This window comes from Pan paniscus, chromosome 1 (assembly GCF_029289425.2).
Source record: "Pan paniscus chromosome 1, NHGRI_mPanPan1-v2.0_pri, whole genome shotgun sequence".
NCBI classification, from domain to species: Eukaryota; Metazoa; Chordata; class Mammalia; order Primates; family Hominidae; genus Pan; species Pan paniscus.
In genome coordinates this window covers 116,432,121-116,457,615 of record NC_073249.2, presented here as the reverse complement: position 1 = coordinate 116,457,615, position 25,495 = coordinate 116,432,121, and the positions used below count along the sequence as shown (strand labels likewise).

The following is a 25,495-nucleotide window of genomic DNA, read 5'->3' as shown; positions in this document are numbered from 1 at the left end:
TGAGCTTTGGTCTCCTCATCTGTGCAATGGAGCTAATAATATCTCCCTTGAGACGGTGGTGCGAGGATTGTTAACAGGGCATACAAAGTACCCAGCGCAATGCCTGGCAGGTAAGAGATGTTCCCTGTTATGGTTATTGTCACTGTGTTTTCTGATCCAGGCCTAGGGCCTACATTACTTCTCATAATGAGGCTGCATGGTAGATATGATCCTCTGTGGCTAACCCCAAAGATCACCAAGGCTGGCAAGATAGAGCAGGCACCAGGCTGGGAACCAGGGTCCTGGTTCCAATCTTCGCCCTGCTACCTCATGCTCAGTGACCTTGGCAGGTCAGGGAATATAAGGGTTCTTGGTGATTCTACCACTTGGTCATTCTGTCTTCCAGGATGGCTGTGACACATCAGGGCATAAAAAACTGCTTTCCATAACTCTGCTTAGACCCAGTACTCCGTCCAACCAGCTGCATGGCCCCAGCAAGTCTTTTTGTGTCTCTTGGCCCAGTTTCATCATCTGCCAAGAGGGAATAACAATACATACCTCTCTGTCATTGTGAGGCTCAGATGAGATTTAGAATGTGGGAGTACTCCAAGTGCTGCAAAGTGGGGGGCAGAAATGAAAGTTGTGTTCCTGGGCCAGGGATGGCCCTCATCCCCGCCTTCCACCATCCGGCAGAGGAGAGGTATCCCAAAACAGCTGGTTTTCTGAGAACCAGTGGGGAATACCGGGGCCCAGAGTGAAGACACGCTGGCCATGGGCTAAGACTGGTGCCACTCCCAAGGTAAGGGTGGGGAACTCTCGAGCTGCTTCTCCAAAGGTGCACTCAGTGGAGCCAAATGACTCTTGCTGAAGTCCGTGTCTGGATCATTCATCCTGAGGAAACCTGAACTCGGGTTTCTACCTGCATCTGTAGAACTGGACTGAACATGGGGTGATCACACTCTCAGGGTCCCTGCTGCGTGTAGGCGAATCCCCACACCGTTTTCTAAATAGGATGGCTCCATTTCAGAAGATCATGGGAAGCTTGAGGGAACTGCTGGCAGGCGGGTAGCACTGAGAAGCTCCTCAGCTCCATGAGGCTATCGGAATTGGGAGAAATGTTGGAGGTGAGGGGAGGTCACGTGGCTCTGGTGATGAATGACGGATCATGGAGACAGCCCTGACTGGGAGTGCAGTCCCTGGGCTCTTGGCTTTATCACCTACTTACTTTGTGCTCTTGGACAAGTTCCTTTCCATTTTGGGCCTCAGCCTTCCCATCTGTATAATGCATCAGATGCTTTCTAAGGTCCCTACCTGCTCCTGATGTCCTATTTCTGAAGCCGGGCCAACTCCCCTAAGCCCCAAGAGCTCACCTAAGCCCTGAAGCAGTTTTACAACTGGGGAGACACAGGGGATGTGAATTATCTTTGGGGGAGTTCTGGAGGGAGGCAGCTGTGGGCCTAGTGGAGAGGCTCTGCCTGGAAAATCTGCATGACATCTAACCCTGGGAAGGCCCTGTGAACTATGTATGGCCCCATTTTGGATCTGGGGAAAGATGCCATGTCCCAGTAAGCTCATTTGGACAATAGCAGCGGGGAGCTCAGGGAGGAACTCAAGGCAGGCTCCTCATCATACAAACCGCAGTCATTGGTCCCTTCCTCTTCCACCCTGATCCTTGTAGGGAGAGCTGAGGTTCTGCACTCTGCAGGTTTGACCCAACCTAGTCCCTGAGCAGTGTTTCCAGTTTATCATGCTGGGAATGAGCCTGGCATTCTGGGATCAGCCTTTTCTGGAGTGCCCACCATGTTTCTCTAGTTTGGGTAATGAGCATCGGCTTGAGTCTATGGATCAGCACTCAGTGTTCCTCCACCCCAGCCCAGCAGCTTGGTCAGCTCATCAAGAGTCAGGTCAGCTATTCACAGTTCTTCTCCCTTCCCAGGAGCCCTAGATATTCAAGTCCCAGTAGGCTCAATGCCCCAAATCTTATAGCCTAGGCCTAGTCTGGACTGGACTTTTCTTGGGCTCCAGGTAGCCAGTGACAGGGCCAGCCAGGCCTGCTGGATGTGACCCAGGGCATAGTGTGAGGCTAACTCCCTCTGACAAGCCCAGGAGCTACACCCCAGGGGCTGGCCAAGCTGAGGCCCAGGGGCACTCCTGCTGGCAGGGCAGCTGGTTGGATTGATCTTGTAATTAAGTCAGGGCCAGGCCTGCCTACTTGGGCCCTTGCCCTTGGCTCCCAGGACGGGCCAGAGTTTGTTGCTGAGGGCAGAGGGTTTATGCTTGGGTGGGGCTCAGACCTAAAACTTGGAGTCATGATGGATGCCTTTGTCTTTCTTACATTGCATACTCAGTTCACCAGCAAATCCCATTGCTTCTGCCTTTAGTGTGTATCCAAAGTCCAACTGCTTCTCCCCAACTTCTCTGCTGCAACCATCCCAGCCTCCGTGCTCCTTGCTTGAATGATTGCAGTCGCCTTCTCACTGGGCCCCAGACTCTATCCTTGCCCCCTAGAGTCTGTTCAAAACAGCAGCTGAGGTGATCTGAAAACAGTATGTCCAGTTAAGTTTCTCCTATGCTGAAAAGCCTCCTATGGCTTCCCACCTTACCCAGAGCAGAGTCCAGAGTCCTACAAGGTCCTATAGAATCTGCAAGTCCCCTTCCCAACCTTACTCTTTAATTTCCCATTGTCTTCCCCCTTGCTTCTTCTGCTCCTGCAGCACTGGCCTCAATGCATGCCCTCTTCCACCTCGCCTCACTGACTGTGCCCTTGCACTCCCTGAGCATGGAATGATCTTCTCACATGAATCTGTATGGCCAACTCTCTGACTTCCTAAAGGTCTCTGCTTAGATGTCACCTTATCCAAGAGACCTTCCCTGCCCATCCTGCATAAAAGTGCACCGCCTACTGTCACTCTTCATCTCCCAATCTTGCTTTGATTTTATTAATAGTATTTTCTTTCTCACTTATCCCCCACCAGAAAGTCAAGTCCATGAAAGCAGGAGCTCTGACTGTTTTGTTTACAGATATATATTCCCCAATAGCAAGGAAGGGGATACAATTCTTTGCATTCTATGCATTTGCATGAGGTGCTGGAACATAATAGGAGCTTAATTCATGGTGCCTGACTTAGTGCATCTCTCTCTTGCCAAATGCTTGACCCTTGACTTCTTTGGAAGAAGAGCATGGTGTAATTGGCTTGATTGGCAGTCGGCAGACTGGCATTTTAGTTGCCAATTTACTTGTGGCCTTAAGCAAGCTGCTGGCCTCCTCTGGACCTCAATCTTCTCACCTACAAAATAAGGCAGTTGGTCTAGTTGATCTCCAAGACCCTTTCCAGACTGGACTAGCCAGGATTCTATTGCCCCCAACTTCCTCACCCCTTGCCTTATTCTTGGGAGGCAACTGTCACATAAGGAAGCAGGGACCAGGTGACAAGAGACCTGAGTTCTTTTCTTCACTTCCAGCTATGTGTCCTTGGCAAGTTTCCATCCTCTCAGCACCATGGTTTTCTTGTCTATAAACTGAGTGTTGTAATGCCTGACCCGATGGCTGCCACACAGATTTACTGTGAAGGTCAGTGGATAAGAAACTGCTTTGGAGTCTGGGTCATGAATAAGAGGGAGAGTTAGTAGCATGGGCTTTGTGGCCAGATGACCTGGGTTCAAATCCTGCCTTTGGAAGTTATGTACAGCTTCCTCACAAGTCAGTTAAGCCTCTCTGTGCCTCTGTTCTCCTGAGTATAATGTGGGGCTAATTAGGGCCTTAGACATAGGATGGTTGTAAGGATTGATAAACTTATTTAGAACAGGGCCTGGCATAGAGTATGTGCCATATATAAGCGTTTTCTTTTATTATTCATTCCTAGAATTACTCATTTATTTTGCAATCATTTATTAAAGGCTCCTGCCTATTTATGGGCTACTATTGGTTCAGGGTTCATTTCCTCCCCTCTCCCAATTAATTTTTTTCTACACCTTTCCTTTCTGATGGGGAGGAATGAAGAAGGGGGCTGGGGAAGAAGTTCAGACCTCCCGCTAGGCTTTCTCTGTCTGTCAGGAGCTGACACCCAAAGGAAGACAGCTTTTTCAGGAACTTTTAATATAGCAATTGCTCATTCACACCTTGCAGCCTCATGAATCCCACTGACAAAAATACCCGAGGAGGGTGATCCCATTCCATTGTACCTCATAATCCCTAGACTTCCTTATCTTCCCCAGAATGCCTTGTTCCTATATTTTCCTGGAGTTTCAGGGGTAAGAGGTTGGGGAAACAGAGTCAGAGTCCTTGGCGATTTTTGCTGAAGTGTCCTTGTAAGGCTCAGCTGAGTGTTGACCCCACCAGGATGGTGGCTCTGGTTTCACATCAAAGGCTTTGACAGTGTATTAGTCAGGGCTCTCCAGAGGGGCGGAACACTGGGATAAATATGAAAGGGAATTTATTAGGGGGAATTGGCCCACATAGTTGCTAAGGTGAAGTCCCAAGATAGGTTTTCTGCAAGCTGGAAGATGACAGAAGCCAGTAGTGTGGCTCCCAGAGAGGCTGGCAGCATGTCTCAGTTCAACTCTGAAAGCCTCAGAACAAGGAGAGCCAAGAGTGTAGCCCCCAGTCTGAGGCCAAAGGCCTGAAAGCCCCTGGGAGGCCTCTGGTGCAAGTCCCGAATCCTAAAGCCCAAGAATCTGGAGTCTGATGTCCAAAGGCAAGAGGAAACAAAGGCCTCTTACTCCAGAAGAGAGAGAGAGCGAGAGAAAGAGCGAAAGAGGCAGAGAGGGAGTGGGATGGGAGGAAATGGGGAGTGAGACCCAAGCATAGCCCCTTCTTCTGCCCTCTTTGTCCTAGCTGGGCCACCAGCCCACTGGATGGTGCCTGCCCACACTGAGGTCGGGTCTTCCTCTCTCAGTCCGCTGACTTACGTCAGTCTTTTCTGGAAACTGACAGACGCTCACAGACTACCCAGAAAAAGTGCTTCACTAGCCATCAAGGCATCCCTCAATCCAGTCAAGTTGACACTTAATAGCAACCATCACAGATGGCTTCGTGCTGTCTTGGAGCTCAGTCCTAGATTTGCTTTTTATTAGCTGTTTGAGGATGGGCAATTACTTTGCCTCCCTGAGCCTCAATTTTCTCATCTGAAAATTGAGATAATGACAATGATATCATGGAGTTGTTGCAAGAGTTAAGAGAGATAATACGGGCAAACTGCCCAGTGCAATGCCTGCACATGGTTTATGGTCCTTATCTCTTAGTTGAGTTTGAATCATTTATTTAGCCATTGTATTTACTGAATACCTACTTTGTATAAGAAATATCTTACTTTTGATTTAGTAGCTTGCAAGGTTAGGCTAACAATGATGAAATCAGGTCCTGGGACTTTATATTTCTCTGACTGTGCTTCTGTGTGTGTGTGTGTCTTTCCCAAGATAGGTCTATTCCCCCTTTACTCTCTGAGGGAGGAGGAGGAGAACTCCATTCAGCCACAGCCACCATCTGAAGCACGTTGGGTGTGAAGGGGCACTAAGAGCTGGTGGAGGGGTGTGGAGGGAGGTGGGACAGAGTTCCTAAAAGGTCTGGTCCCACTTAGAGCAAAGATGCTGGGCACACCAAGGTCTAGATGGATGGGTTGTGGAATGAGTTGGCAAGGTGCCTGATAACTGTAACCTTGGACACTTAGGTGACTAGAGGTAGAAATGGGGCATTGGCTCTAGGAACAGGGTGGGGCTTGGCTGGGGTCCGCCAGCGTGTGGGAGGAGGCTACTCACTTAACACCTCTGGGGTTGGGGTTAGAACAGCGGCTTTCTGCTTGGCCTGGCTTCCTCCACCACAAGAAGAGTGAGACAGTTCTTCCCTGGGTTGGCGCCTTTCTCCATCCCACAGATCTCAGATGCCACTTACCAGGGCTCAGCAAGATGGAGCTTAGAGCCAAGATCAAAGCCATTCCCAGCCTAGTTCATCTAGGCTAGGTGGACTATTTTGATTATATTAAGCCTCCTTAGGGCTGATGAGGTTCTTTTGCTTGCCTTCTTTTAAGACATATCTATGTTTGCGACCAGCCTGGCCAATATGGTGAAACCCTGTCTCAACTAAAAATACAAGAAATTAGCCGGGCATGGTGGCGGGCGCCTGTAATCCCAGCTACTCAGGAGGTTGAGGCAGGAGAATTGCTTGAACCCAGGAGGCGGAGGTTGCAGTGAGCCGAGATTGTGCCATTGCACTCCAGCCTGGCCAAAAAGAGCGAAACTCCGCCTCAAAAAAAAAAAAAAGAAATATCTATGTACCCTCAATCACCTGGGGGAAGAAGCCAATGATGACGGAAGGACTAATATCTATTGATTGTAATATTCATAAAGAGTATGGGCTTGGACCTCACAAAGACTGTGCCAGTTATTTAGCTGCGTGACCTTGGGCTACCTATGCAACCTCTTTGAAGTTCAGTTTCTTAATCTGATTAAAATATAGATATAACACCTACTGTATTAGGCCATTCTTGCATTGCTATAAGTAGCCAGGACTGGGTAATTTGTATAGAAAAGAGGTTTAATTGGCTCACGGTTCTGTGGGCTGCACCAGAAGCATAACACCTGGATCTGCTTCTGGGGAGGCCTCAGAGAGGTTTTACTCATGGTGCCTGGTGCAGGCACTTCACATGGCAAGAGCAGGAGCAAGAGGGAGGGGGGTGGGTGCTTCGCACTTTTAAATGACCAGAACCTCGTGTGAACTTAAGAGTGAGAACTCACTTATCACCAAGGGGATGACCCAAGACATTCATGAGGGATCTGTGCCTATGACTCAAACACCTCCCACCGGGCCCCACCTCCAACATTGGGGATCACATTTTAACATGAGATTTGGGTGGGGACAAATAACCAAATGATAACCAAATGGGATGATGCATGTCATATACTTTGCAGTCTGGCACAAAGTAAGCTCTTATAACACGTACGGTACTTTGTATTTATATAGATATTAATGCCTTTTAAAATCTTCATGCTGACCCTGTAAGGTAGGCATTTTAATCTTAAGTTGAGACAAGAAAACTGAGGTTTAGAATGTTAACTCCCTTGTTAGGGTCACATAGATAACAGCCTATACCGTAGAGCCAGAGATGGAACCCAACCCTGACTCCAAGGCCCAGCATTTCCTAAGGCAACAAGTCTCACCATCCTTAGAATCTGGGAAGCCTGTAGGAACTCTTTGGAGCTCTAGTCTCTTGGAATTGAGGAGGGGTTTGGTCCTAGGGCTGATGTGGTGTTGGGCAGGCTCTGGAAGGCAATCTCGATGGGACCTGTGGGACAGGGCATTAGGAGATGTGTGGCACCTTGACCACAGGCCATTTAACTCAGGTGACTCGCAGTGGCTGCACCTAAAGGCCAGTCTGACCCAAGAAGTTGAGATGAGAGGTCTCTTCTAGGGCCAGAGAAAGATACAAGGTGAGGGGTCCTAGAACAAGGCCATTTCTCTGCTTTTCCAAGACATAGATATTTTGGCCACCATTGTGACTACAAGTCCTGGCTAGTGTTCAGGTTGGAATAGGTACAAGGCCAAAGAGCCTTGACCATTTCTTGATAAGCCAGTGATTTGTGAATGTGTTGTTTACTGACCTAAGTTAGGGTGTGTGAGTCTGTGTGAGGAGGTAACCTAAGAAAACAAAAGGACAGGATAACCAGAGCTGATAGATTGAGAAATGCCCCAGTTGATGGATTAAAAAGATGCAGACCTGCCTCATTTGCATGTCATTTAAATAGCATTAATCACTTCAAAATATGTGGTTCTTCCCCCACTGCTGTGCTAAACCAGCCTGGGGATATTTCAGGTCTTGATTCCAGGAACTGAGACTCAAGCACAGCTACTGCACATGGGATAGATTAATAGAAAGAGAAGTCCTGGAGCAGGAGCCGGGTCTAGCTCTGTGCTGGCCACTAACTCAGGTGCGGGTAAATTCCCATCTTCTTCTCCTGTCTGGAAAACCCACAAGGGCAGAATATCCTAAGCATCAAATGCAAAAACATTTTTTTGAATAAAGGAATGTTTTTAAATATATGAAAATCACTGTGGACAAATCACTGTTCCTTCCTGGATATAGAGGAGAAGATAAGGTGTCTACTTTTGACCAATAGTTTTAAATTTTGGGGGCTGGGGACACGTCAAGAAAAATAACCATACCACAACATGTCATACATCATTTCAGGGGCTTTTAGACCCTTTGGAGTTGATCGTTGTACCCCTTGTTCCAGATTAGAAACCCTTGGGCCAGAAAAGGTTGAAAATCCTTCAACTTTCAGATTTCTGAGTATCCTGCCCCACATGGATCTTTAGGACATGGGAATCCAAGAGAAAGGGCACACTCATATATTTTTATTGGCTCCCACTATGCGCCAGGTGCTCATTTGATCTTCACAAGATAAGGCAGGAGTCATGATTTCCTTTATAGAAGTGAGGAAACTGAGGCTCAAAGAGAGTGTGCCCCAGGGTTGCAGAGCCGGTGAGTGACAGAGTTGGGATTCAAAACCCAAGCCTTTGGCTCCAGAGCTGTTCTCTTTCTCCAGGGTTAATATTGTTTCTCAGTTGTGCCGATCAGCTTTGCTCCCCCTGTCCACCACATTGGCCCCCTGGACTAGGAGAGCTCCCCACTTATACCCCACCCCATCAAGTGCCCCTCTTAAGTGGGAGCTACTGGTTGGGGTGAGCCCAGGGTGGTCGAGTGTGTACAGGGCAGGTGCCTCAGGTCAGGTGGGGAGGGTTCGGTGTGCATAGGTGGCATGGGTGGACTACACTTGAACTAGCTGAGCTCTCCTCACCAAAGTGGAGAGAAGAATGCGGATCTTGATGTTGTAGCTTCCACACACCCCTTTTCCCTTTCCCTCCCTTTCCTCCTTGCTTTTACCTAACAAGAGCTAAGTTAACAGTTTACCTAACAAGATCTAAACAGTCAGGGACTGTTTAGACAAAATTCTTCCCAGCTCCCATCTTCCCAGCATCCCAGCTTCTTGGAGGCAGGAGTTCCTCGCGCAGTCCCAGCAGGAGGGACCAGGCCTGGGAGCCTGACTCAGTTTCCCATTTCTTTGGAGTAGGGAGCCCCACTCCATTAGTCAGCCTGAGGCTGTTCCGCAGAGGTCTAGAGCCCCACTATGGTGGGGGAAATGCCCAATATGAAGGTGCCCATAGCAGCAGCTGTCCCAAATGGTTCTTGTCTCTTTGCCACCCTCTCCCTTGTCACCTCAGTACGTGCACCCAGAAACACATCCTTCTGAAGGTGAGGTGAGGGTGGGGAGCCCAGCTGCTTTGGCTGGTCAGTTTTCCTAGGGGCAGAGCATGGTAGATTGTGAAGGGGTAAAACTAAATATCTTTAATAAGATACCTGGGTATTTGGGTGTTTGGAGTAGGGGGGTGGTCAGGGGTGGGATGTGCCTGCTAGTGGCTGAGGCACCGACTTCCCTGTGGTCATACTCCACACCATGGCCTCTTTTGAGCTGTCTAAATTTGCAGGAGTTCAGGACTAGATTAGCCCTCAGAGGAAATCACATAGATGTGCCTCAGCAGTGTGTGTGCGCGCGCGCGCGTGTGTGTGTGTGTGTGTGTTAGGACCTTCTCCACGAAGGTGCTGCTGTGTCCCCATCTCAGGAGGCCAAGATAGACATTCTCCTCACTTGAGAGTGGACAGCACGGTTGGTCCAGACTCCTGGGCCAGCAGTAATGGGCAGAGGTGGGGGTGGGTTTGAGGACAAGGCCTGCAAATGTGGGTGCGGCTGCATTTAAATGATTCCCAGACTGTGTTTGGTCTTCAAACTGGGTACCCTGCCCCCACACATCCTCCAGCTCCATGGAAGATACAGGAAGTGTTGATGTAATTGGGGAGATCTCAAACGCACCCACCCACCCTCCCATCCACATACTCTGCCTCGTCTGCGCAGGGCTCCCAGTCAAGGGCAGGCAGGCACACACCAAGATGATACCCAATGCATCCAGGAGGACCCTCTCCCATCCTGCCTGGTCTCTGCCTGGACCCTCATGGCCACAGAAACTAGGCTGAGAGTGAGGCAAGCACACTTGCATGTTGTAGGGATGATAATCCCAGCAGGCAAGAAACAAGTGAAAACCATCAGTGTCTGTCAAAAATTTTATTTTTTTCATATCACACAGAATGATGTTAAAATAAATCCCCAGTAATATATATTTATATACTTATTTACTTGTGTCAATATTTACAAAAGACTGTGGAGCTCTATGAAGTCTATGTACACCCATGATCAGGTGGACAGGCAATGTTCATTGAGGCACATATGTACACATATATGTATAACCTATGTACAAATATCAGACCCTACTGACACAGGAACTCTCAGCTGCAGAAGTCCTGGGTGGGGCAGTGTTGGTGGGGCTGAAAGCTTCCAGAATATGTCAGCAAGAATGATAATATCAATACATCCTGTGCAATGTAGTTACAGCTGGTGTCTAAATTTTCATGAAGCAAACAAATAGTTAAATGACTCCCAATTCCCATGAGTCTTCCCCACAAGTCTTGCTCTGCCTTCAGCTCTCATTGGTCCCCAGCCTCTTATCACCATGGAGACCCCAGTTCCCTTTCGGCATCATCCTTACGAAGCTTTACCATCAGCCTTGGAGTTCCTTCTGCTATTGATCCCAAGGAGGCTTATTTATCTACCTCTTTGAGTTTTCAGCAATTATTAGAGAGAGGACATGGGAGGGCAGCTGAAGATTCATGCACAAGCAGCAAGGAAGCCAGTGCAAACCCTAACTGGAGTCTGTGCTGCATGAGCCTAAGTGAGCGGCGGCCATTTCCTCTCTCTCTCTCTCTCTCTATATATATATATATACATATATATATGTGTGTGTGTGTGTGTGTATATATATACACATCACACACAATATAAAGTCTCCAGAGGCAGCCTATATAAGCACATAAGCACACAGGTCTGGAAAAGGAAATAGCATCCTCCACTCATGAGCTTTACAGCTATGTCCCTGATGAAAACTAGAGAATCTTCCTTGATTGCTGGCACCATTAATCTCAACTGTTCCAAGATTATCCTTAGTGGAGAGAGGGGTGCAGGGATGCAGAAAACCAGGAAGAGGCCAATTTGGCTGGGGTATTGTTTGCTCAGCAGGCTAGAGCTTGATCATGGGACTTTCCAGCTTCCTGGGGCCCTTCAAATGAAGGAACCATCCAAGCACGACAACAAAAGGAAACTGGGTCGCTGGATCCCACGTGAAGGCAGAACTGGGGCAAGCACAGAGCATGTTCAAACCCTCAGGAGCTGAGACTCACCCCCGCCAAAGCCAGCCAGGCCTCTCTTCTTGCTTTTCTATCCCATTTCTTAGCCTGGAGCTGATGTGCTCCTTTCCAGCCCCACCTGGCAGGTCAAAGTCCTTGCCCTACACTTCATAGGCTAAAAAGGCAGTAATGTTAGCAGCTGACATGGAAATTGTTTGGTAGCAAAGTGCGCCCCTGAATATTCTCTTCCTCCCAGCTCCTCCTATTGCTTTCTCTAGAAGCCCAGAGCATTTACTCACTCATACAAACAAGGCATTCGGTGTCTAGGGAATCATTTTCACAGAGAAGCAGGGCTTAGAGGCCTCTCACAGAGACTCAGAAAGACACCGGACTGAGTCCTCTGGATAGCTACCAAGGGTCCTAGCACACAGCCACATCTACACTGCCCTCAATGATCTAGATGTTGCAGTAGCTGTCCACATTATTACATAATCATGCCCTGTGCATCCATCAGTGGAATGATGCAGGGAGTTCTCAGCTGCAAACTCATCTGGAACATATTAGACTATTTTAGGAGTGCAGAGGAGCACAGAAAGTTATATCCATTTCCATGCTAAGGTTCATGAAGTACAAGAAGTAGCCATCCAGACAGGCCACCTCAACTGCCTCAGTGCACCAGCTGGTCATGCCAAGTCTGGGTTATGGGCTTCTGCTGCCTGATCACAACTAACATAGCCAGACTGGAGGGCTTCTGTGGGTGTGGGGAGATGGCAGACACCCCTGCACCACTTCAATTGCTCCAGATACAGTGAAAAATCCCTCCCACTCCCATCCAGGTAGAAAGCAACACTCAAATGCAAGAGGTGAGGCTGAGAGAAACTGTCTTCCATGGATCTAACACACTAGCAGGCAAGAGGGAGAATGAGCAGGTTTTAGCTTGCATCCAGCTGTTTCTTGAGTGATGTGTACAGCTTACCCCCAAAGAGGCAACTGAATTTCAGCTGCTCTAATACCCACACCCTCAACTTAGGTTTAGTCATAATAAAAAACAGAATGGATTTGTTAGTTCCATTGATTGCCACAAACCTCACCTTCTGTGTGGCAGAGATGTGCTTTAGTTCTTCATTGGAATGTTACTTTCAGATCTCACAAACCTCAAACCTAGGGCACCACCAATGACAAAGAGAATGCTAAATAGATAAATCCTTTGCCAGGTCTTCAAGCTTTCCACTCCCCTAGAGTACAAAGTTTGGAATAACTTTTCTGATCCTCAGTGATGAGGTTATAGCCAACCAGGGCAGACAGAAGAAAGGCAAAAGCACCTGGCTGTTAGATCAGACTTCCCTTTTATCCCTGAGTCAGGCAGCCACCTGGGAGGGAAAGGAAAGAGGTGATCCTGTAGCCTGTTCTTTTTTTATGAAAGATCTGCCTTCTAGAGAGGTCCCTAAGCAGAAAAAAAAAAGAGTAGAACTGGAGAGGTGAAAAGAATGCAAAGGAGGTCATTCAAAAAATGCACATAAATGCAGTTTATTCCTTGGATTGCCAAATTTATTCCACATAAGTGAAACTAAGGAGATTGGTCAATGTATAATTCTATAATTTAAAGATAGTATACATATATACATATACTATATATATATATACACACATAAATATATGTATATATGGAAAACCTCTAAAAACTCAGGACCAATTAACCAAAACCTTGATTGACAAGAATTATGTTTTCTTACTATCCTTTCAGTAGAAAGAGGCAAATGACAGCAAGGGCTCTGATGAGCCAGGACGTGCCCCAGTGGCCCATTTCCAGGCCTGTCTTGTAGGCAGCAGCCATTCAGCCTGTCTCTTTGGTCTTCTCCACCTATGTCCACTACTGTACAATAAGCACTGAGGTTTACAATGTTGACCCTGAGCAAGGCAAGGTCCCTGTTATCTTCAAACACTCTACTTAACTAAGGCAGGAAAGTTATGCTAACCTACTTAGGAAATATTTTTCTCAATAACAAAGGTTGAACCAGACATGCTTTCCCATTCCCACTCAAATAACCAAAATTGCAAAGCAACCAGGATGTTCCTGTCCCTGAGGTTTCCCCATCAGTTAACTGAGGTTTTGCTGTACATATGTGTATAGAGCAAGGTAGATCAAAAAAGAATGGAATGGGACCCTGGGGTTGCCAGCCTTCCCTGATTGTCCAGTCTGAACATTTAACCTCACAGATGTTAGGAAAGGGGACTCTTCTGAAGCCCCTGGCTATGTGTGCAAATATTTGTGCAGCTGCACACTCTAGCGGGTGGTAGTCTTTATTTCACTAATGTCATGCCCTAACCACCCAAACTTCTATCCCTGTAGACTTCTACTGAAACCCACAAGAACCTGCTTCCTTCTGCAGCTCTCACGGAGTCCCTTTGGTTGAGCAAGTCAGCTTATTTTGAAAGAGAGTCAGAGGGCAATTCCCAAATCTGCCCAGGCTACTGATCCCAAGTGCAAACCTCCAGGCCACATTCCCTCAGCATCCGTCTCCCTGGGGAAGGGAGAAGGGGCAGCAAAAGGATCAAGTAATGGCTTTTAGTGCATGGAAATGATCTTCTGTAATGGCTCAGGATGCTTTATTCTTATCTATTGGGAAGTGCTTTCGTGTAGGCTTCCATTACATCTGCCAGACTGAGGGAAAGTCAACAAAATGGGCTGAAAAGGTCACACAAACTTAGGATTTTCATGCCTAGAGGTTGTAAGGATGCTGTATGACAGCAGGCAGAAATGGGGAGACAGAGGGAGAGGGGACAGAGACACACACGGAGACAGAGAGGTGCACACAGGAAGGAGACAGAGTGACAAAGCCCTCTCACAGGCCTTCCTTGTGCATACACTGCATCTTAGCATATGTGTCCATTCCAGAAGGAGGTCAGATCTCAAGAGGACAGGAGTCATGTGAACACGTGGGAAGAAGAAGAAACTACAGAGACTGTGAATGAGCCCCCAGAAGTCAAGGGCATTATCTGATAATCCAGGTACTATCTATCACTTTTCAGTCCTGAGAGCAAGATTTTGAAAGAGCTATTGCTAAAGAAAACAGTCGCTATTTATTTTATTGCACTTTTCCTCTTTAAAAATATTCAAACACAAACTATGAGAGATGAAGCTGAGATTTGGTGGGAAGGGAAGCAGAAAGAAAGGAAAAGTAAACTAGGTTAGTTTGAGGAAGAGAACCTTCCTGCATGTAGGGGAGCCCCTACCTCTGTCTGTCCCTGCTGGTTGCTTTGATAGGGGAACAGGGTTGGACTCAACAAGGGCTAAGTCTGAAGATATAGATGATGGTCATAATAGCTACTGAGAGAGCTCCCAGCATCCCCCTCTCTGCGCGTTGGCTCAGGTGACTGATGATGTTAATGAGGTTAAGGTCGTGAGTTCAAACCTGGCAATGGATACCTTGCCAAGGCTAGGGGAACCTCCATTGTGCAACCAAGGAGCACCATGGATATTATAGCCCTCGCAGACGAGGCGGCCATCACCCACATACAAGTTATTATGACAATGGGCCCCAGGAAAGCTCTGGGGAGCAGAGCTCAGCACCATCATCCCCTCTCTTGAGAAAACAAGTCAAAGCACTGTGCTCCCCTGCCTGACATAGGGGTAGTGGTGCCACCTTCATATGCAATTTGCACACTGTTCTATAGTTTCCTTAGTGGGGAGTCAGCCTCTATGACTCTACTACTGTGGGCAGTGCTGAATCCCCAGCCTGAGGAGCTTCAGAGGGTGCTGTCCTCTCTCCACATGGGTTGATACTGATAGAATCCTCACTATAATATAGTGAGAGATCCAGGAAGAATAGGTAGGACAAGCTAGTCCTGGGCCCTCCCAACACGGAGCAGCAACATGAACACCCAGGCTGGGGTCTCAGGCCATCACAGCTTCCATGGGAGCCCTTTCTATACTAGGCTAATGCAATCTAGAGGCACACTCCCATGGGGCCCCTTTTAAAAGGCTAACCTCATGGTGACATGCCAATACTAGCCTCAGAAACACAGGTGAGAGGGACAGAGGCAAGCAGAGAAGAAGGAAGAGAGCATGTCAAATATCACTGAAGTTTCAGAAAGCACAGAGCCTTAATTATTTTCTTAATTAAATGTTGGCTCCTAAAAAGTTTACTCTGAAATTTGACCCACTCAGCCACTCTCTCTTCCTGACAATCTCTCCACCTTTCCTGGGCCTCTTCCTTTTCGGTCTCCTGAAAACTCCAAGTTTCTTGAAAATGAATCCACAGAGGCACTTGATGAAGCCAACAGGAATGGTACCTTGACCTGGAAACACAAGTTTCCAGCAATGCACACGTTTTGGACCCATATGTCCATTCCCTACTGTTGTTACCTTTTCTGTAGAGACTGGGAGCTGCGACCATCACTGGAAGGGAGGGTGAGACACAACGGGATGGCTGCAGGAGCAGAAATCAGGAGTGAGGCCTGATCCAAAGCCTGACTGTGACTCTTTACTTCCGATGTAGGTGAAGCCTTTGCTAAAATGCACTCAGCTCTCAGCTAGTCCTACTTAGGGGAAGAACCGGCTCCAAGAGTAATCCAAAATGGTGGGTAATCTTAGAAAGTATTTAAATATGGCCTTAGAATATAGGATAAAGTCAGGCCCTCTAAAAAGTGTTAGCTTGTTTAGCCTTAGATGTATGTTCTTAATCACTTTTTACTTAAGCTGAACTGGATTGCATAGCAATTGGATGGGAGGCAGGGCATCCAGGGGAGCCCAACAAGAGGGAAAGGAAGAGCGTGCCCGGGATTGAACACACCCAGAGGGGAATCAGGAGTTGGCCCCTTCGGGCTTATGTACAAGAGCAAGTGAAATGCCACAAGCAAGTAAAGGTGGCTCATTTTAAGAGACAGGTCTCTATAGGGTCTCAACTTCCTGACTGTGCCCCCAACAAAGCTGCAAAGGATGGAAGGGCAATAAAATCTGTGGGCTTAGAGAATGTTGGGGACATCTTTACCCTGGTCCTGGGCTCAAGATCCTGCAGTTTCTTGAGCCATTACTGCTTTTAAGAGAATAGGGCTGAATCTGGAGATCCCAGGTGCTGGGAGAAGGGGAGCCTGGGCTATTGGGTTGTCTGTGTGGATTTGCTGGAAGGAAGGAAGGGTCATGGCAAGGAGGCCTATATTAGGCTACCAGCTGTCCCAGGTACTTTCACACCCTGCACCCAGGTTTCTGGTGGGAGGAAGGTGAATTGGTAGAGACCCCATGCAATTCCTGGTCTTAGTCAGATATCTGCTTGATGTGGTGACCCATCCTCCTGCTTGAAACCTAGGAGTTACTTCTCAGGAGTGAAATCTGGTAGTGAGAGAAAAGAATAGAGAAAGAGATTCCTTGAAAGATCCTGGGGGATATAGACACAGGCCAGGCAAAGGTGATTACATCTGATCTTTTGTTTGTGCCTGTTAATTCATAGCTCTGGGGGCAGGGCAATGGGTCTGAGTATATGTCTGCATTTCATGTGTATTGTGCGATATTTTTGGGCATGTGTGCTATGTATCTTGTTTGCCTATTATAAGTTAATGCATCGTGTGTATATACTGAGTTTGTGTGTATTTTATGTGTAGAAACAATGGTAAAGTAGCCTTTGTGTATCTTATATGCATATGCATTTTGTCCATGTATTTTTTTATGTATTTTGCACCTGAGTTTCAGGTTGTATATTTGTATGTGGTGTATGTTTGTCTTTTGTGTATGTTCTGTGTAAATTCTATATCTGTGCAGAGTGTGCATTTTATATACAATTATAACCATATATCTTCTATGTTTGCTTTTATGTTAACCTGGTCTGTCTGTATTTTGCACATGTTACATGTTTTATGTTTGTGTGTGACAACAGTGTACCTATTTTGTGGTGAATGTGCATGACTGTATGTGAACATTTTAGAGTCCTGGGCCAAGGACACTGTGATAAGATATCTATCCCTGACCTAGGCCTCAGATATGGGTTGCTTTACCTTCTATTTTCCAAAGATCTGTGTCCCTCCCACCCCATGCCTTGGAAATTCAGCACCACCTCCCCATGAAGGAGAGGAAGAGAAGCACAGAGGCTTTGTGCTGGGCATGGGATGCCCTGCAGATACCTGGGGATGTGGGTGACCAGGCACTAATGAGCACCCTGGGCCTAGCACCCTGAGCTGGTGCCCCATGCCCCAAGACAACTGTAGGTGCTAACTAGGCAGCAGTGAGGCCTGGGCTGGAGCCACCCCTGCATAGCCCGACCCCTGCAATTCACTGTTTGGGAAAATTAAGCTACTCTGTCAAAAGGCAAAGACGCCCAGTCTGGTGAGTTAAAAGCCCCCTACCTGAAGCCATTTCAGGGTCAACTTACTGTCTACCTTTAGGCCGTGCAGTGCTCATTTGCACTCTACTTCTTCTGGGGGGTGGGAAATGATTCTTTACCCATCCTTTGGTTCTTTTTAAAAAGCAGCTCTGGTTGCCAGTTTAATGGGGAGAGAGTTTGGGTCTGGAGATCAAAATGATGCCTTTGGATCATCTAGGGACTCCATCACTTAGTCCCGGACTTCAGACATTTCCACATAGAGGAGGCTCCCTTTAGGTCCAGATCAGTGGAATTTGGTCCCAGGGAGTCCTACTCCTTGGTGTCCTTGGTTTCAAAGCAGGGGATCCATTCTGGCTCTTTAGGGAAAGGTTTGTGAAAGTGACAGATGCAGAGCCAAATGATAATAAGATCCAAGTGGCAAGGGAAAAGGTGAAAATGGAGATGATGAACAGGATGAACTGTAGAGAGGAGGCCCGGGGTGGGTCTGGCCCAGGACAGCTGGAACTGTGAGGGCCACAGGGCCCTTGTGCACTCAGTAAGACAAGCTTCAGCCATGGGAACTGAAGCTGCAGCACATGGAGGGCAGAAAGACAATTCTAACGTCTAGGAATCCATGGATACCGGAGTGTCTGAGGCAATGGCAGCAAACCCAGGCCCAGTGGGGTTACCAATGAGACAAATTAACCCGTTAGGACTCTTAGACAGCCAACCCACCAAGCAGTGGATTTGCTCCTGAACCTGAACTCCAGAAAATGAATATATATATATATATGTGTGTGTGTGTATATATACATATACACACATATGTATGTATATATATACACCCTAGTACACATAGTCAAACACATGCATAAATTGCCCTGTGTCAAAAATATTGCATAAGCTTGTACAATGTTCAAATGCAATTTCTTTTCTATCACTAGCTAGGTAGAGGAACGCGTGAAAGAGAGATACTCGATATATATTTATATACACTGGATCCACAGACCTGCCTGTCGTCAGGACCAGATGCCCTGGTCCACTGTACAGTCATGCCCGCGACTAGGTTAATTCCTAAGGTGCAGTCATGTGAGGTGTTCAGATGCTGCCTTCCCTGCTTACTCTTCTGGCTTTGCAGAGGTCTGCGTTCCTGTTTAGAAGAACAGGGATAGGTAGGCTGGGGAGCCAGAAGTTTTAGTTCCATTCCAAATAGTCTATTTTTTTCCCCTGATGGAGGGATTTTGCCTTCTGATGGGAAAAACACCCCTAGTTCAAGACCATTCCAAGCCTATTAATACTCTAAATATTAATACTGTGTAGGCTACTAGGAAAATAGGTTATCTCCTGTGTTTTAAATATTGAGATTCATGCAACAAACACCCATGCAGCTCTATTGCATCACTGGTGAATTTCACTGCAGTGTCAGTGTAGCTGGGCCACATCAGTAGGAAAGCAGATGTCTGCAAACTCCAGTAAGAAACCAGACATGTTTTTGTGACCCTGGAGCCTGCAAAAATGGTGAAATCAGAGGCTTAGAGGTCTGTTGGTTTGTTAGCTTCTCCCCATAGGCCTAAGGGAACAAATGTGAAACTTGACAACTCATATTCGGTCATACTAACTGTCCCTCCCCCGGGCTTCCCTCACATCGACACTGCAGAGAAAAAGCAGAATGCAGCATTTTCCGTTATGAAACACAAGCCTCCAGAGCATCTACTTGGCAACTGCAATTCACAAACTCCAGCCTGTGACACAGAAAGTAATTCCAACACACAGGACTGTGTGTTCTTTTCAATGCAAAAATGAGTATGACCTTTTGAACAAACACCAGCTATTTAAAGCTAAGCCATGATTGTGTTCCTCTGTGAAAGGGCAGGTGGGCTCAAATAAGGTGGTGGGATGGCGGGGAGGGGAGTGCATCTCTTGGATGTTGTGTGCATTTCATTAGGAAGGAATGATGGCACTGATATGGTGCACTGTGTATGGGATATGAGGTGGCCTCAACGTGTCTATCTGAAATCCTAGCTTGATAGGTGACTCCCGTCTTTGGAAGTTCATAAGCCGGTGATGAGGATGTGCATGAAAGCCATGATAGATATTCTGTGTTCTAAATCAAAAGTCAAAAGATCAAAAGTCACTTGCACAACTATTGCTTTCCATGCAGAACCAGATACACACTGTAGAACACACTGACTACAATGCAGGCTATTATGCAACATCTGCATTAGTTCCATTGAGCTGTGAGTGTGGTAATAGGTTTCAATCAGACATCAGTTAACATTTTGGTAATATTCACATAGTTTGTGTTAGCCAAGGTACAGTTGGCTGTTTTCAAGTTTTCCTCTCTAAAGTCCTCATTACTGTTATTTACCCCCTCCTGGATCTCCATGTAATCAGACTTACTAATGGTAGAGGCACTTCTACTTTTCTTTAGGTCAGGGGAGGATGGGATCTTTGGACAGCTTGTCACTTGCAAGTATTGGGCCTGTTCCTCTCCCTCTGTCTCCCGGTGGTAGAAGTAGTTGAAATTGGACACAATGACAGGGACCGGTAAGGCAATAGTTAACACACCTGCAATCGCACATAGGGAACCCACTATCTTTCCCCCAATGGTAGTCGGAACCATGTCTCCATAGCCTACAGTTGTCATGGAGACGACTGCCCACCAGAAGGCATCTGGGATGCTGGGGAACTGGGACTCTCGCTCATCGGCCTCTGCAAAATACACAGCACTAGAGAAAAGGATGACCCCTATGAAGAGAAAGAATATCAGGAGGCCCAATTCTCTCATGCTGGCTTTGAGGGTCTGACCTAGAATCTGGAGACCTTTGGAGTGTCTGGACAACTTGAAAATCCTAAAGACTCTTACCAACCGGATGACACGGAGGATGGCCAGTGACATGGCCTGCTGGCCTTGCTGAGCGTCCTCTGGCTTCTCAGCCAACTCTGTCCCCAGGGTGATGAAGTAGGGGATGATGGCCACAATGTCAATGATGTTCATGATGTTGGTGAAGAAGCCGGCTTTGCTGGGACAGGCAAAGAACCTCACCAAGAATTCAAAGGAGAACCAGATGATGCAGAGTGTCTCTACAATGAAGAAAGGGTCTGTGAAGGAAGTGGACTGCTGGTACCCGATGGTGCTGTTGGAATAGGTGTGGAAGGTCACCCCACTACCATGCATGTCTTCATTCTCATCCCGGAAGATGGGCAATGTTTCCAGACAGAAGCTGACAATTGAGATCAGAATCACCATGACAGACACAATAGCTATAATCCTGGCAGGCCCTGAACTCTCTGGGTATTCAAAGAGAAGCCACACTTGTCTCTGAAACTCATTTTCAGGCAGAGGACGCTCTTCCTCCTTGATGTAGCCTTCATCTTCCCGAAACATCTCCATCGCTTCTTCTCCCAGCTCATAAAACCGAATTTCTTCAGAGAATATATCTAAGGGCACATTCACAGGTCGCCTCAATCGGCCCCCTGACTGGTAGTAGTACAAAATGGCATCAAAGCTAGGGCGGTTCCGATCGAAAAAGTACTCATTTCGGAGGGGGTCAAAGTACCTCATTCGTTTCTTTGGGTCCCCTAAGAGGGTCTCTGGAAACTGGGCTAAGGTCTTTAGCTGGGTCTCAAACCGCAGCCCTGAGATGTTGATCACCACCCTCTCACAGCACTCGTGGTCTGCCTCTGGGTCATAGGTGTCCTGTGGGTGCCCAGGGAGGGCAGCAGCCTCGTCTGCCGGGTCTCCGGTGGCCACTGTCATAATTGGGACTGAGAGAAGCACCTCACGCTATGCCTTTCAGCTGCCTGGTGGCAGGGAGCTCAGGGTGCTGCTACTGGCCCCAGGAAGCACAGGAGCATTGGCCTGGTCTCCTGCAGGAGAGCCCCGAGAGCTCTCTGAGAGCTGGAGAGACAGCCTCGCTTGGCTGAAAGACAGAGGCAGTTATTGACATGAGGCTACTCAGCATTGGCAGCCTGACCTGGGTTGCCACTTTTTGTCTCCCATCTCTCAGCCAAGAGTTCAGACACATGATCACCACCACCACAACGACAAAGCAAAATTTACTTTCACCTTGTAACTTGTCTGGGGATCAGGGGGAGCAGGTAGCAATCTCTCCAGGAACCTCTGGAATGCCCTGCATTGGGGGAAGGTGGCTGGTACAGGCCCGCTTGTACCACACAGGCTTCATGGAGCATAACCCCATGCTAATAGGTTAAAAGTGGACCCTCTCCCAGGTGCTGCACTAATGTCTCAGATACTCATACCCAGGGAGGTATTCATGGTTAGGGAGCTTGGGCCTGGGTCTTTCTCATTGGCCTCCAACCCAGTGATTCTACACAAGGCTGTTATTAAATGATAGATTGATTTACCTGACCAGAGACGTGAAGTTCTCTTCCTTGCAGAGCTGATCAGATGCTGCAGGAATCTGAGATGCACAAACAGGCAGCCCAACTCCTCATCACGTCTCACTTGAGCTAGAAATAATGGTGAGTCATTCTGGGCAGAAGGGCAGACTCTGGGTCCTGGAGGTGAGCTCTAGGACTGGGCTGGGCTGGAGGGGCGGTGAGGTGCCTGGCCAGGGGCATGCGGGACTTGAAGACAGCCAAGCATGGGCCTGGAGCCTTTTGAAGGAAGGAGGCAAGATGCAAAGCTCAGCAAAAGCTGGAGTCCTGGCTGTCCTCAGGAGGTGTGACGTTGCCTGGAAAAAAACAGCAGCAAGGTGGAACCAGGGCATTTGAACCAGCTGGTGCCAAGATTTAGGAGGGTCTGGCAGCTTCCCTCATGGGAGGTAACAGGCCCCCATGCCCATCCTCCATTCTGATGCCAGGCCTGAGGACTATCCCTCAGCCTCCTTGCCTCTTCTGGGCAGGCTTTCCATCAGCTTGAAGCACTTTCTCCCAGGGAGCAAGACTCAGGCTTAGCTGGGCCTGCCTTCTCCAGGGGCCTCCCTGGGTTGATCCAGGTTGCTAGTCCCCAGCTGCTCTCAGGAAGGACTCTGGAAGAAGCACTCCTACCCCCACATGTCAGGACACAGCAGCTCCCAAGAGGAGGGCTTAGCTAGCTCACTGCCGCCTGTCTACAAGCTCTGACCTCAGCCAGTCCTGGAAAAGAAGCACCCCACCCCCCAGCACACACAGACTCCTTCAGAGCGCATCTAAGGAGACCCCACACAACAAAGTCTCCACTGTACGAAAACTGGATGAACTTACTCTCCCTCCGGGATCCCTGGGCCGCAGGCCTCCCTCTGAGCCGGGTGGCATTTGAGCTGGGCAGGCGCTCGACCACTGATTTCTCCCCCAAGAGAAAATCCCTCACATCTCCGCGGCAGGGAGCACAGAACAAACGCTCAGCCTGCCTAGCTGCGAGGCGGCTTGGCAGCAGCGAGAGGGGGAGCCTGGAGGAAGCCGGCTTCCGGACTGGCCCCCTGCCGACCCAATCCCGCCGGCCCCAGGGCGGGGAGGGGTCTGGGCCCTCTCCCCATCGCCCCGGGCTCCGGCCGGGATTCCGTTCGGCGCACTCAGCGCTCGCCTCCGCGCAGAGGACCAGACCCTCCCGCTGGCCGCGGCCGCTAGCGCCACCTTAACCCCCTCCTGCCCGCGCGGTCGGCTCCTGCTGCGGGCCCAAGCGCAGTTCAGCTCTTAAGCCCCCGGGGTCCAGCCGAGGGACCGCCGAGGCTCAGTCTCCAACCCAAAATCCCGGAACCTGATCTCGGGGGGTGGGGAGTAGCCTGCGCCAGGCTGCCGCCCCAGATCTCAGCTTCCTTTTAAGCGCGGGGGCTCGGCCGCAGCCCACGGCCCCAGCGAAGGGGAAAGCCCTCTCTGCAGCAAAGCCGTTTGTTATTCTGTGCCGAAGAGGCGAATGCAGCCCGGCCGTCCCAAGTGGTTCAGGTCCTACCAACCCGCGCTATTTACCAGACATGGTTATGCTGCCAGCTGCACTTCCCACCACCCATCAGCTCCTCTCCGTGCCCTCCGCCCCGCGCCACGCAAACCCCAGAGGGTCCCGAGCCCATTCTGTGCACTCTTCTTGAGCAGGGTGCAAGTTCCCCTTGATCTCCCCGGTCTGGGACCTGCCGAGCAGACGGCAGTGGTCGGCAAGGGCTTGCCGCTGCGGACTGAGCCCAAGCCTGCTGCGCTGCAGGCTGCGCCGCCGGGTGCTCCGCAGCCCCTCTGGGCGCCGCAGCCGGGCAGGGAAGGCAGCACGCGCCGCGCAACGCCCCGACACGGATTTACCCTTCCGGATGGGCACCGGGGCCTCCATGTTCCTGGGTTACGGCCAGCTCCGGCAGAACCCCGGCAGCGGGCGGCGGCGGGGTGCGGGCGGCGGCGGGGTGCGGGCGGCCAGCCGGGAGCCGGCTCTGCAGTCCCGCGGGCGGCGCGTACGGAGCTCCCGGCCGCCGCCCGCAGCCGCACCGCGCCACGCAGCGCCGCACCTGGCTCGACGGCGAACTCGAATTAAAGGGGCCGGGGCCGGCGGGGGCCGGGGCCGGCGGGGGCCGGGGCGGCAAGCTGCCCTCCGCCGCCACCGAGCTCGTCACCTCGTTGGGCCCCCGGGCCTCAGCCCCCGCCCCGCGAGGAAAACATTCTTTGGCAGAGCCCGGCTTACTAACCAGAAGCTCCAGGAGAGCTCAGCTGGGTGCTGCCGGGCCGGGGAGATGGGGGAGGGCAGAAGTTGAGGGGCGCTGGTGAGAGGCTCCTGCCAACGCAATGAAGTAGGCAAGGAGGAGATAATCAATAGCAGCTACCCCAGGACCACAGCGGGATCCAGCCCCGGGGGAGACATGTTGCTATTATTGTGGTGCCGCCAGACAGGATCTGCAGACCCCTTTCTTGCCCTTTCTCCCGCCAGCGCGACCCCTTCTCCAGATCGGCTTCCCACCTCCCTGTTACCCAGCAAAGATTTGGCTTCGCAGGGAAATGCAGCAGGTGCGGTCCGCAGTGTGGCAGAAACTCTTCTGCTGTGTTCGCCCCCACCGAGAGGAGCCGCAGGAACAGGCAGCACTGCAGGGCTGGCCCTCTCCACTCTCCGACTCCCTCCCCCAGGGCCCGGGCAGGGAAGGCTGGGGGACACGCCGCTGCCCTTGGGAATGGTCAGCTACTCACAAAACGGGCCCTCTGGCAGAACTTGCAAAGCCAGGTGGCCCACAGGGCTCTGAACTTAGGAGTGCAGCTTACAGCACCCTAGGTGGGCAGACAAGGATGCCCTTTGCTTTCGGGAAATGTGTGTGGGAGGCACAGCCTACTTTCTGCCTAGATAGGGCATCCGAGAAGGTCCAGGGTGCTTTTGGGAGGCAGACGACAGCCTCAAGCCCCTGCTAGTTCTGTTCTCCAGGTCCCTGTCAGGGTCACCTAGACAGGTGTGCCAAACAGTGGTGGTTCCTTGAGATAAGACTGCGGTAGACACGGAGCTCTGGATTCAGAGGGGCTCTAGCACCAGGAAGTCCCCACTGGGCCCTCCCCCCTACCCTCCGGCCGGGAAACCCTCCTCTCTATGCGTGTACCTCGTGGGGAGAGCCCTGAAAGCCCATGAAGCGGGACTCTGGATTCTGGCGTTTCATCGTGGTAGTCTGTGAGGTGTGGTTGAAGACTGGGAGCCTGCATAGAGCTGCAGGGGGTGGTCTGGGATGGCAGTGACCTCCGTGGGCCCAAAGGATGACAGATGACTATAGAGAAGGGCTGGTATGGTTTAGAGCACCTTGAACCTGGCCTGTTAGTGTCCCAGTCAGTGAACGGCTTGGGTGTTTTGGAAGCAGTCAGATGGAAACGTAAATCCCTAACAGTTACTAGATAAGTTATTTCACTTCTCTGGGCACCAGTGTCCTCCTCTGAAAAATCAGGATGCCCCTAAAGGTGTGGTGAGGTTTTAATTGTTGAATGAGTTTAGCATCCAGCAGACACTGAATGCATGACGATTTCTCTGCTCTGCTTCCTTGTGAAACTCTCCTCATAGCTCTCAGCTTCCACCTTAGCTCTGGGGTGTTTCTCCAGGCTCCCAATCAC

At 49.6% G+C, this 25,495-nt stretch overlaps 1 protein-coding gene across 8 annotated transcripts in view; it reads right to left on the bottom strand.

Moving 5' to 3' along the window:
- The window catches only part of KCNA2 (potassium voltage-gated channel subfamily A member 2), a 50,988-nt gene extending 26,480 nt beyond the window's left edge, over positions 1 to 24,508 (bottom strand). For 2 of the 8 annotated variants that reach the window (XM_055114628.2, XM_055114621.2), the window contains exons 1-3: positions 23,729 to 23,882; positions 21,866 to 22,194; positions 20,364 to 21,420 (exon numbers count right to left, since the gene is read on the bottom strand). In XM_055114628.2, the coding sequence (XP_054970603.1) occupies positions 20,364 to 21,257 (894 nt within the window). In that variant the 5' untranslated portion in view covers positions 21,258 to 21,420; positions 21,866 to 22,194; positions 23,729 to 23,882. The other 6 variants (XM_063599419.1, XM_034933367.3, XM_008962995.5 and 3 more) reach the window with 6 other exon arrangements.
- Between the last annotated feature and the right edge of the window lie 987 nt (positions 24,509 to 25,495).